Here is a 12,423-nt window from a genome sequence, read left to right on the forward strand (position 1 = left end):
ACGATGGGCCTCTTCCAAATCTTCAAAGTCCAGTAGAATCCTTCCCTTATCCAACTTAGCCAGCCCTAAGCTACCCTTAAGCTCCCACGATTTTGCCCAAAGTTGTCCCACCTTCTCAAGGTCATCTTCTCCCCCTAGGTTGTCTTTCCTGCTCGCCACGACACAATGTTCCAATTTCTTTAGCAATTCTATTGATTCCTCCCTTTTCACCTTCACTGCGATTGCATTTAGGTTACCCGACAGTGCTCGTTTTGCTATTGCTGCATACGATCTCCCCCCAACAATCTTCCCCATGTCCTTTTCTTCCTGGGTTTCTGGTCTGCTACCAAAAGAGCCTACCATCTGGTTAAGCTTCTCCACCATGATCATCCACCCCCTTTTATCCCTTCTACCTCTCGGGATGAAGATGCAGAATCATTTCTTCTCTAGATCAGAAACCCCTAGCCTAATAAATCCCCCCGCTTTGTTTTTTCCTCGTGACATGGAATACATTCGGCCCTGCTCCTTCCATTCCCTTCCCTATCTTGCTTCTTCCTCATCCTTGATGCAGAGATTCAGGCCTTCCAAGAAAAACCCTAGACTGTACGATCCCAATCGCACCCATGACGAAACCCCTCCCTTCTTCTCCACAATGAGGACCTGGATTTTTCCTTTTCTATCTTCCCCAATAATCTCGAACGCCTTGGATTCCACTATGAATCTGCACTCCTTCCTTCTGCTTCGCGGCGCCGACTCCTCCTCCCCCTCCTCACCATCGCACTCGCCTACACCCTAAAAATAAAACCCTAGTCCACCTACCCTTGAGTGTAGGCAACCATCCTAGGGTTGTCCTACATCAGCCTCACACCATTAACCTTAATTCGACCATCAAATTCCTTCTTTTATGAGCATTGGCCATTTTTTTGGAACAATTTAGTGTTTTTGTCCCTCTTTGACAACCAAATCTCCCTAGATTTCTATCTCCATGTTGCTTCCTCAAAAAGAAACTACTTGTGAAACTCCTCCTTAGCTAACGCCCTAGCTTCATCCTCTTCTTGAACTAAGGGGCCCACCCACTCCTTGGAGTCCTAAAAACCCACTTGATTTAAAGCTAACTAATTTCTAATGGATGCATTTCCAACCTTCAAACTCAATTTTAAAGCTTTCAATTTTGTAGCTAATGAAACTAGTGGTACCACTGAAGTTAAACCCCATCCACCAACCCTTAAATAAGTCTATGAAACCCTCCTCCTTTAACAACATATTTTCAAACCAAAAAGGGATAGGACCTTTTCTCAAACTTCTTTGATCTAGTAAAATAGGAGCATGATTAGAAACATGTCTTGGCAAAGAAATTTGAACTACCCCATTGAAGTGACTCTCTCAACTCTTAGACACCAAATACCAGTCTAATCTTGAAAATGATTGATGATTCAACCCCTTAACCCCCACCCAAGGGAGATCTCATAACTCAAGCTCATCAGTAATCTTTAAAAACCTTCTTATGGCCAAAGTCAATCTATTTCCACAACTAAGTTCCCCTAGGAATCATACCACATTGAGATCTCCTCCTACACACTAAGGATCACCTAAAAAACCTCTTAATAGTCCCTAGCTTTGCTTAAAACTCTTCCTTTTTTCTCTTTAAGGTGGGCCCATACACCCCTAAGAAAATCTAAACGAAACCATCCTCATAATTTTTTTATCTACAGAAACTGAAAATACACTCACTTTTGTATCTAGTAGCTCTACCACTCTGCTACCCCAAAAGATTAACACCTCTAAAAGCGCCCCTAGCACTCATAGCTCCCCATTCCAAAAAATTGCCAACCCCTAAACTCCTAATAATCTCCCTCGACATCTCTTGAATTATTTTTTTCTTGCAAGCAAACCAAATTGGCTTTCTGCATTTTAATCATATATTTACTCAATTTCCTCTTAACACTTTCATTAGCCCCCCTAACATTCCAAGAAATAATTCTTAGCTTCATTTTCTAATCGAAGAGAGTTCCTAAACATCCATCCCAATACCTTTCCTACTTTACAATGACCCTTTATCAATGTTTTTAAAGATGTTAGTGAGGTGTGACACATTCACTTCCATTCACCCACTAACCCATCCTCCACCCATATTCACTCCCATTGAGAACCATCTGGCCCAATCCACAACCCTCTTGGTTTGAATTATTTCTACAACTTAATTCCCTTACCAAGCTTGTCCTAGCTTGGCCTTATGAATATAATTGAAATTGAGAAATCATCATTAAGAAAGTTACAAAATAATTAAATAAACTCATTTTTTTTATAATATATCAATTATCAAAACTTTTAACAAAAAATAATAAAATGATAAATAATTTCAAAATATTACATAAAATAATTAAAAAGTTGAAGGAAACTGAATCAAATACGATAAAATTTCTTTTAATTATTCAATCAACACTTTTTAATCTAAAATTCCTATTAAAATATCTCATACCTCATTTAAACCAATCTAATTTGTTGTAATCATTGGACTAACTATTGTAAACTAAGACCAAAAAGAAAAGAAATTAAAAATAAAGACAAATTTCAATGGGTTTAAGGAAATTCAAGGTTTTGGATGTTTTGTTGGCCCCACCTTGGTTTTCACCTACATATAACCATCCTAGAAGTTTTAAAAATTAAGATCAAGGTTATACATACACTCTTACTTGGTCCTCGAGGAAAACATGATCATCTACAACTACAAACTGAAAGTTGGATTCTTTTTCCCTATCCCTGCTAATCTCAAACTCCTTCACTAGACCATAATCCTCAATTCATAGTTATCAATCTACTTGGCATACTACCACTCCCAATGAACCCCACTAATAAATTCTCGCTCTATACTTTCCAATTTCATCCATTCTGGTTTTCTTTTCTTCTTGTTTTTTATTTTTTTTATTTTTTTCAGTTTTTATTTTTTATTTTTAATTCAAAGGAACATTGAAATTTGCAAATTCAATAAATTCAAGCAAAGAAACTTAACTTTAATGTGTTGAAATTGTGCCTTAAACATTTTGAATAGCTTATGGCATAGAAAGTAACAAGTTTACCCTTACCAAACATCTAGGAGTTCTTACATCACTCATTGAAATTGCATCAAACTTAATTGACAACTAACTTGGATTCTGTCATTTTGGTCTTATGTTATTTCAACCTTTGTTAAGCAGCACCAAAATAACACAATTTTGTTTATAAGTAACATTCCTATTATCAACAACTTAAAGTATTATGACATTAACCAAAGTCCCACTAGATCCAACAAATCCTGTAAATATTTGGAAACTTTTTGGGCTTGGCTTCCACATAAATTGATATTCTCTGGCCAATTAAGACTGACTTCATTAACAAAAAACATGCTTTTCTAACGCAACCCACTGTTTCAGCTTCTCTATAAATCTGACCCAGCCTAGGGAGTAAAAGCGGAGGAATCATCCTTTTTTTTTTCTCTTTTTTTTTTTTTTTTTTTGATAGGTAAATGTTTTTCCCCATTGGGACTTGAACCTGGAACCTCTCACAAACCCTCCCCATCCCTTTACCACTTGAGTTAGGCCTCAAGGGCGTGGAGGAATCACCTTGTACCCAGAGGTTCCCATAGCATCCTTGATATAACTAAAACTATGTGAGAACTATCTTTGATAAAATAGCATTACATGGTAGATAATGCTGCCCTACCCAAAGAAAAAAATTGTAGATAATGATGACTTTCTAGTACTAAAAAACATCATCAATTACATTAATCAAAGGTTTCAAAAATCAAACTCATTCTGCCTCTTTGAGGGATTCCAAAACAGAGTCATGATTTGTCAGGGGGACCAATACTAGGACACTTACCCTCTGGTGCCTAATAGTAAGAATCTCCTGTGTAAATAACTTCTGATACACAACATGATATAATGTATCAACTTAGCACAGAGCATAATGACTTCACATGTGCATCTCAATGACCACTTCTATGGCCTATCGTTCATAGAACCTGATAGGAAGTTTATTTAAAAGGGCAATTATTTCTTCTAACACAAAAAATGGAGCAATCAATGAAAAGAATGTCTTGGTTCACCAGTGATTTTTAGGATTAGAAATGCAAAAGTATAACTCCAAATAAAATTACACAATATAAAGGAATTACATGATTCAGTCAATACCTGTTAGCTTCTGATACTGACAATCCCCAGAGAGCACCAGCAGCCCTTTCTTGAAGACCTTGGGAGGCATTTGAGCAAGTTTGTGCAAGAGCAACCTACATAATCAAAATCAGACAAACTTCCACTAAGGTAAAATACCATAGCATTGCTAGATGATAAAAAATAAATAATATGTTAAAAAATAAACAAGTAAACAAAAAATTACAGCACAACTCAATTTTTGTAACAGTCCAGGGTAGCAAGCAAACTATGAAAAGTTAGAAGAGGGGAATTTTGCCAAATTGATGAGTAAACAATCATCCTGAGATCACAAAGCCATATATAAAGTTTCACCCATTTGAAAACGGAAAATGCTGGTGCATGTGCTATTTTGTGCAACATTCAATCCTATGTATCTTATCAACAAAAGGTTGCACTAAAAGGAAAAACAAAAAAGATTGTGATAAACATGGACATCAACATCCCTAAGGCTGCATACATATTATCACACCTTAGAGGTCTTACATTACTAAAAAATGGAAAAGAAATATCATAACACACATAAAAACATACATGTATATACTTTATACATGTTATTGTAGCAATTATGTAATGATTACATCCATTATCTTTTCTTTCAAGACTGCTGCAAGAGATAAAGGAACCTGCAGAATCATCTGCATAGATAATGGAGACTCGGCACCCATTTTGACACCAGCTAATGACCAATAATTTCCTTTGAGTTCCAAATTATAGGAAACCAAAGAAACCAAGGATTGCCCCAAAAATTTTGTTCTTGGAATTGTGCTGAAATGATACGATTTTTCTGGATGCACAAATCAAACTAAAAATGAATTAAGAGGAATATAGAATGACCAAAACATAAGAAGTTATGCTTACAATAAGGTCGCTAAGACGAAGAACCTTGGACATGGTAAGAAAGAAGAGACTAGTAAAACCAAACAAACAGCTGCCATATTGCAACAATGCTCCCCTAATTCTAACTCTAATATGGAGAAATGTATCATATATCATTCATGATCAGCAAATTAGGTCAAGCAATACATTAACACCTTAATGGTTCATAACTAACATAGACCTCAGTTCATTGCATCCTTGCTACAAGGGCAAAAGGCCATGTTAAACTTAGCATGAAAATACTGATAGGAGGTGTCCTACAAAGACATTGAGAAGGCATCCAGCAACAAAAAGCATTGAGGATAGGATATTATCAGATCAAGACCATAAAGCATGACCACACCAAATGTTTAAAAACATTCAATAAGATGGCACTGCACAATAACAAAATACTATACCAAGGCCTCAACACCACCAGCTGCTGCAATGGCTTCTCTATTTCTATCATCAAATGACAAATTCCACAAAGCACCAGCAGCTTCCTGCCTGTTTGTAAGTGAATATGTGAAATCAAATTAGATGAATAAATATTAGGAAAATATAGAAGCCTGTAAAGTCAAGCTAACACCATGCTATTCTTGTCAATTCAACTTAAAATTAACTCGCACTAAGACAACAGAATATAAATGTAAAGAAACAATTCAAACTATTCCAATCACCAAGATTAACCACACACACGATAATGACTGCATCTAGTTATCTGCAAAATAAAAGTTAGAGCAGATTTTGTTGTAGACATCAAACAAATAAACAAAGATGGCAAGACACTTGACAATGTGTCAAGTTCAAATTCCTACTGTAAGGGTGAATTAAAATTAAACTGAATCTATTTAGAACTTAACTCACAGAATGCAAATATATACAGAAGGCACATTAAAATTGTAGACAAGTAAGCACACCTTCAACAGGAATATTAATTTAAACAAGCAGTAAAAAATAAAGCACATGTTATACTGCAATTGGGAGGAAAAAAGATTAGGAAGCACAGGCAATTGAAATGTAGGATCTTTTGACAATGATCGTTAACCAAGGATTGGAGCTTATGAATAAATCTAAAGAGGAATCTTCATAAGACAGCAACAATACATGCAAATAAAAAAGATAATGTTTGACAACAGGATTATAGAATATATAGTTGAGATATTGATGTCTTTTGTTTTTCATTTATTTGGACATTTTCTTCAATCTTTTGTGGCAAACATGTGCACTCTCTAAATTTGGAGGTAAGACTTCTGTTTCCCTTCTAATTAATTTTTTTAATCAATAAATGGTTAGTGGCCTAAATCACCCTCAAACATTGGGAAAACATGGTCAGAAAACAAAATCTAAAGCAAATAATTAAAAAAGAAAAAAAAATTAAAAAGATCAGGTTCATATAGTTGAGATGAAAATGAGAATTGACAAGCATCCTCTGTGGGGTGTTCAATGGGCACATACTCTGTTCAGAAATGGGAGGTCCCAAGTTTGAGTCCGTTGTCTATTTGATATGCAATTCTTGGGGAGGGAAGGTATGTCCATTGTCTTCCACAAAGATGAGGAAAATTAACATGCAATGAATGCATAAATGAAGACTTGAAAGTGAACCAAAAGAATCACATATAGTGACAAATGCTAATGAATAGAGGAATGGCCCACATCTCCTACTAAGCATGTATTTGTTGGCAACAAAAATTATGAATGGGCATTGCTTAGAGCTCAAAACACTCATTAAGGGCCTAAATAGGATCATCCAACCCTCAGTCACTCCAGTGGCCCTGCCTGTACCTTACTTTCCAATCCTTAGCCAGGTCCCGTGGGTTATGCCTAAAAGCCTAAGAAGCTCGAAAGGTTCGATCCTTGGCAATTCCTCCACTAAGTGCCTGCTAGTGCATCATAAGCACAACCACTCAAATATAAAAGACACCAAATTTCTTGGATACAAGAGAATATATTTGACTTTCAAAAGGAAAGGTACATCAAATATCCAATGGATATAGGAGTTTCTCAAAAACTACCAAACTGATGGGAACATCCGATAGTTAAAGGAGAGACATTCTCCCCTGTTTTTTATAATTAAGAAATCATATAGATAGGTGAAACCAATGATATCAGGATTCGACTTCAATTGTACATGATTATGGATGCATGATCTTTTTTGGATACACCTATTTTACTTCAGATATGGTTATTTGATTTTTTTTTTAATCAACTTTTCATGGTTGTGGATATGGGGAATATATCGAATAAGCTTATTTTACTTCAGACATGGTTATTTAGTATAAATATTTTTTTCCTTTCAATTTCTATAGCACACAATTGCATAAAGGAATCGTTTGCTAAAAAAGTGAATTTTACTATTCAAACAATAGAAAAAGGATAGTCTTTTGTGTTATTTGAATATAAACGTTTACGAATAATAAACAAAAGATAACAATAAGAGAAAAAACATGGGGAGTTTAGACTTTTGTGTTATTTGAATATCACACACACACATATACACTTATACTTCGTACCATATTCCTAATGAATAAGAACTTTTTTTCTTAAATATCATGGTATTAGAACATCAATCCTAGAACTCTAGCTACAAAAACCTAGGTTGATATTTGTCTCTTGAATAACATGGTATCAAAACATCAATCTTAGAGCTCTAGCTGTAAAAAAATTTAGTTTCATTTTCTTCCCCATGATCTAGTACCCCACTACAGTAGCCATGCCTATTATTTTCTTAATAAATAAGACAGCTATTTCTCTCAAATAAAATGGTATAAAAAAAGAATCATAAAACATTAGCCAAACAGATCACAAAATATTAGCCAGAAAAATCCCTATTTGTATTATCATCCCTATGATACAATACAATACTGCAATATCATGCTACAACATCCAAGTGTTAAGTCACTTCACATGCCTATGTGATATAAGTACTAGTCTGACATCTTAAGTACAATAACAATTCTCTTACTGCTAGTGTGGGAGATGTGTCCTCGGATGTATCAATGGTCATGGTGTGACATGCAAGTATAGTGCAACTTTGCATCAATGTTGAAGTTATCTAACATTCCTTTCCTTCACTGAAAGTCCTGTAATACCTATTTTCCCCCTTTAATAGTTATGTAGTGTTTGGTAGTAATCACAAATTTGGAGAGAGGATGGAATTCAAATTATTCCAATGAAACTAAAGGTGTAATACCTAGTAGTAATTAAATTAATAATAATGATTATCTTAGTACTTAAATTTAAATGTGCTTAATAAGAGGTTAAAACTAGTTTAACGCTAATCATATTTAATTATAAGTTTATCTTTGATTAAGGTTAATTACGATTAATTAGTAGCTTAAGCTCATGAATTAGCTCCATGGGGGTTAATTTTAATTAAGAGGACTTGAGGGACTTATTGGTGGGTGTAAAAGCACAAAAAGCTACAAGTAGGGGGACTTAAGTACAATTTGGAAAATATTGGTTAATAGTAGCTTTAAAGCTTGTCACCTCATGCTTGCTTTTAGACCTTATGTAAAAAGATTGTTCGACTTCATTTGTAGCCTCAATCTCTATAGAAACTGGTGGGCTTATAGACAGAAGTTAGAGAGAGAAAGTGAAGGAGATAAGGGGAGAAAGAAAACAAAGGTTAGTGTTTTTTGTATATTTGAATTCCAAACAATCTCTTAAAGCAAATAAATGGTAAAGTTTATTTGAAAATTGAATTTAATTAGTTATAATCATGTTTTAATTATAAACTAAAGTTAATAAGGGTTTTAAGTATTTTAATTTAAGTATCTTTTAAAGGAAGGAGCAAAGGTTTGCTTGTGTAGTTTACTTTAATTAATAAAATCAAAGTTGGTTTGAAGTAATAATAAATAGGTTGATGAATTATGTGATTTATTTGGGCTTATTTGAACACTTGGAGCATGCTAATTGATGGCTTGGGAATAATCAGAATAATTACAACATGCTAATTAATTAAGGTATACAAGTTTGCATAGGGAAGACTATTTACTCACATTAATTTGACTTAAAACTTGTAGGCATGGACGGGAAATATCAGGAAATATTGCCAATTTTTCGTTGATATGTTGAGTGTCGGATGGCTTTGACATGATATCCAACTCAATATCTCCTTTCACAGATTTTTCGGATTTTTTTTATGTTTGTAGTGGATTTATTGGCAATATATCAATGTAATACCAACTTTTTTGGTGATATGGCCAACTTTTCAACTCCTTATCAGCACATCTCACCATTTCTATTTAGGCATGTCTCCCCATTTATCTTTCTATTTAATAAACAAACCATGCATTTATTGCAAGTATCCAAGAACACAAGCCCAATTGCCCAATCAAGCCCAACCCGCATAAAAGCTAACCGTTTACTACAAGCACTCCATCTAATAAATAGATGTTTGTGTTCTTTGATGTTTCTAATGTGGGATTGCCTTTAGATGAAAAGCAAAGAAAAAAGCCCACACATGAAGTCTTGAACCAGGTGCTTAAGCTTGAGAGCAATGGCGCAAGCCACTGCACCAATTTTCCTTTTGTGTAATAAGTACATGAAAATATATGTATTAAGTATCCTCTTATAAGCCAAATATAAATTTATAAATATTTTTAAATAAAAAAATACTTATATACATATATTATCATTTCTTTTATATTCTTCAATATATCCAAATTAAATATATTATCATTTTAGTATTAATGTGTTTCGAATTCAATATATTATTATTTCTTGAGTTTATCGGTCTAAGGTTATAAATTTGTTATACATATATTAATTTCTTCATTAAAATTATTTCAATATATGCATTATTATTTTTTCTATAATCATGTTTTCCCCTCCATTGATGGAATTGATGTTCATATCTCTATTTAAATTGTTAATGGTAATATGAAATCTACTAGTTTGTTTTAGGATGACTATAACAAACTAGCTCAATTGTCTTCAAATATTTCCTTTGAATCTGACATTTGTGCTCCTATGGTTACATTGGCACATTTGGGTACACATACTCCTTTGCTTCTAGTTAGTCTTCCTTCCCATGCGTTATAGCTTTTGGAGATTCTTGTCATATACTTGGGGAGTGCTCATAACTTTCTAAGTTAACTTTCTAATGCACCCTTGGTCCTTGCTAATGGAATTATTTTCATCTATTTTTTGCTTGAGTAATCCATCTCATTTCCTTGTCTTCATCCAAACTCAATTCCATTCCATACAGACCTACATTTCATGCTAATTTGTTGTATGTTAGTTATCTTACCAAACAATTTAATTATGTTGTTACCTTGTTTCCTTCTCATTGTGTTTTTCAAGATCTCCACACAAAAAGCATGATTAATGGAGAGCTTGAGCAAATAGGGATCTACTATCTTGACAAATAGTTTGAAAGTTGGTATCATGATTAAAAGATGTCAGATACTACTGCTCTTCCTTCACTCTTTACTCCTCTCTACCGGCATTGCAAATTGGGTCATGCTTTTCTAGCAAAAAGAATTATTGTTGCTACCCTTTCTTCACTTGTTACTCCTCTTTAGTGGCATTATAGATTAGATCATGCTTCTTTGGAGCACTTACATTCTTTAGGATTATTTCCAAAGATTTGGAATAAACTCGAGTGTAAGTCTTGTGAACTTGGCAAACACCATAGATTATCTTTTCCAATTAATAATAGGAGTTCAAGCCCTTTTACTTTGGCTTATTTAAATGTAACGTTGTATCTCTAAAATTTAAGGATTCAGGAATTTTGTTAGTTTATGGATGATTTTTCCTAGATTACCTAGTTATTTTTGCTAAGAAAAAAGTGTGAAGTACTAGTTGTATTTAAACTTTTTTATGACTAAATAAAAATCAATTTGATCTTCAATTGGTATTTTTTATTTGATAACGCTCTTGACTATAAACTACAATTATAGACTAATTTTCATGTGTATATACAACCAAACAAAATGGGGTTAATGAAAGGAACAATTAGCATGTGTTGGATGTTGCTTGTTCCTTATGTTTCATATCAGAGTTCCAAAATTTTAATAAGATGATGTTGCTTTCATTGGATGTCACTTTATAAATCAGTATCCTTCTATGCAATAAAACTTTATATTTTGTGTAATGCCTAGTTGTCCCATGGTCTCTCTGTTCTACAGTTTGAGCTTGTTTTCTTTGTTCATAGTTCTCCAAACAAAGACAAGGTTGATCCTCAATTCATCAAATGTGTATTCTTTGGAACACTCTAAAGCACATAAAGAGTACAAGTGCTTTGATCCTTACAAATATTTTGAGACTAACCCTTATTTTTCTAATCATGTTTTAAAGTTGGACCATGGATTGTTTATTTCTAAATTTACTTTTCTCCTTGTTGTTACTAATACTTTTCCATCTACAACTAGCAAACTATTGCAAGTAGATCAATAGAAAAATGTACAAATTCATTTCAGAGTAATAATAATGTTGAAGTTTTATTCATTCATTCCTTATCTTCAATTGTTTTTGAAGTTCAATTCTTTCGTCAATTAGAGTTGGTTTCTTTCCAAACAAAAATAGTTTTAGAGTCAGTTTATGATAGGATTGAAAATGCACCATTCAACTTAAATGTATAAGACACTGAACTCTTCTGGTTCATCTCAGGTGAAAAAAGTTCAAGCCAATTCTTATCAATTGATGGCCTGAAATTTGTATCACAAATGATTATTCATGGTCCTAAAAAGAAAAACAACTGCTAACATGGAGCACACCTCAAATATAAAATTTTGTGAAATCTGATAATTAAAAAAAAATAAAAAAAATTACCTGACCCCTTCATGTTGAGAACAAGTAAGTTGAACCAGTGCTTCCAGTGCACCAGCCTCTTGCCCAACAGCAGAATTGTTATTGTTGCTATCTCCATGGGCAGCCAAATTAGCCAAGGCACGAGCAGCCTAATCAATCACAGAAGAACCTCAATCCCTCTCCAACTAAATTATTTGCTCATAGAGCATAATTTACAAATAATACAAATGTATATACTGTCACTAATTTGTTCATGGACATACACATCCATGTGCAGTTGGAGCAACTGAAACCTGGTATTGTAGTGAGTTGGTTGACAACCTCTTCCTTCATTGTCTAGTTGCCTTAGGGCCTTGTCATAGGTTATTAGGCTGGTAGAGATGCTTTGGATCATTTCCAAGAGTGTGGTAGATATAATCATTGTTGCCTTTCCGGGTTTTGATATTCTCTTCCTAGAGGCAAAATTTTGTGGGAAGTGGTCTTTCTCACTTTGATTTGGATGATATGGGTCAAGAGAAATGCCAAACCATTTTAGAAGAGATGGAGGTCTATGGGGGCTTTCTGCAAGGCTGTACATTTTTGTCCTTCTTAGCTTTAGCCAAACATGTTTTTTGCGGGACACCTTTGTGCTTCATATGGCAAA

General features: G+C 34.1%; 1 protein-coding gene across 3 annotated transcripts in view; it reads right to left on the minus strand.

The window, feature by feature from the left end:
- Window positions 1-12,423, minus strand: part of LOC117933708 (protein ARABIDILLO 1-like) — a 60,554-nt gene that overhangs the window by 24,192 nt on the left and 23,939 nt on the right. For all 3 annotated transcript variants that reach the window (XM_034855206.1, XM_034855205.1, XM_034855204.1), the window contains 3 exons: window positions 11,802-11,929; window positions 5,444-5,531; window positions 4,149-4,243 (listed from right to left, as the gene is read on the minus strand). In XM_034855206.1, coding sequence (XP_034711097.1) covers window positions 4,149-4,243; window positions 5,444-5,531; window positions 11,802-11,929 — 311 coding nt within the window. The remainder of the gene's footprint in view (window positions 1-4,148; window positions 4,244-5,443; window positions 5,532-11,801; window positions 11,930-12,423) is intronic.

This window comes from Vitis riparia, chromosome 16 (assembly GCF_004353265.1).
Source record: "Vitis riparia cultivar Riparia Gloire de Montpellier isolate 1030 chromosome 16, EGFV_Vit.rip_1.0, whole genome shotgun sequence".
Taxonomy (NCBI): Eukaryota; Viridiplantae; Streptophyta; class Magnoliopsida; order Vitales; family Vitaceae; genus Vitis; species Vitis riparia.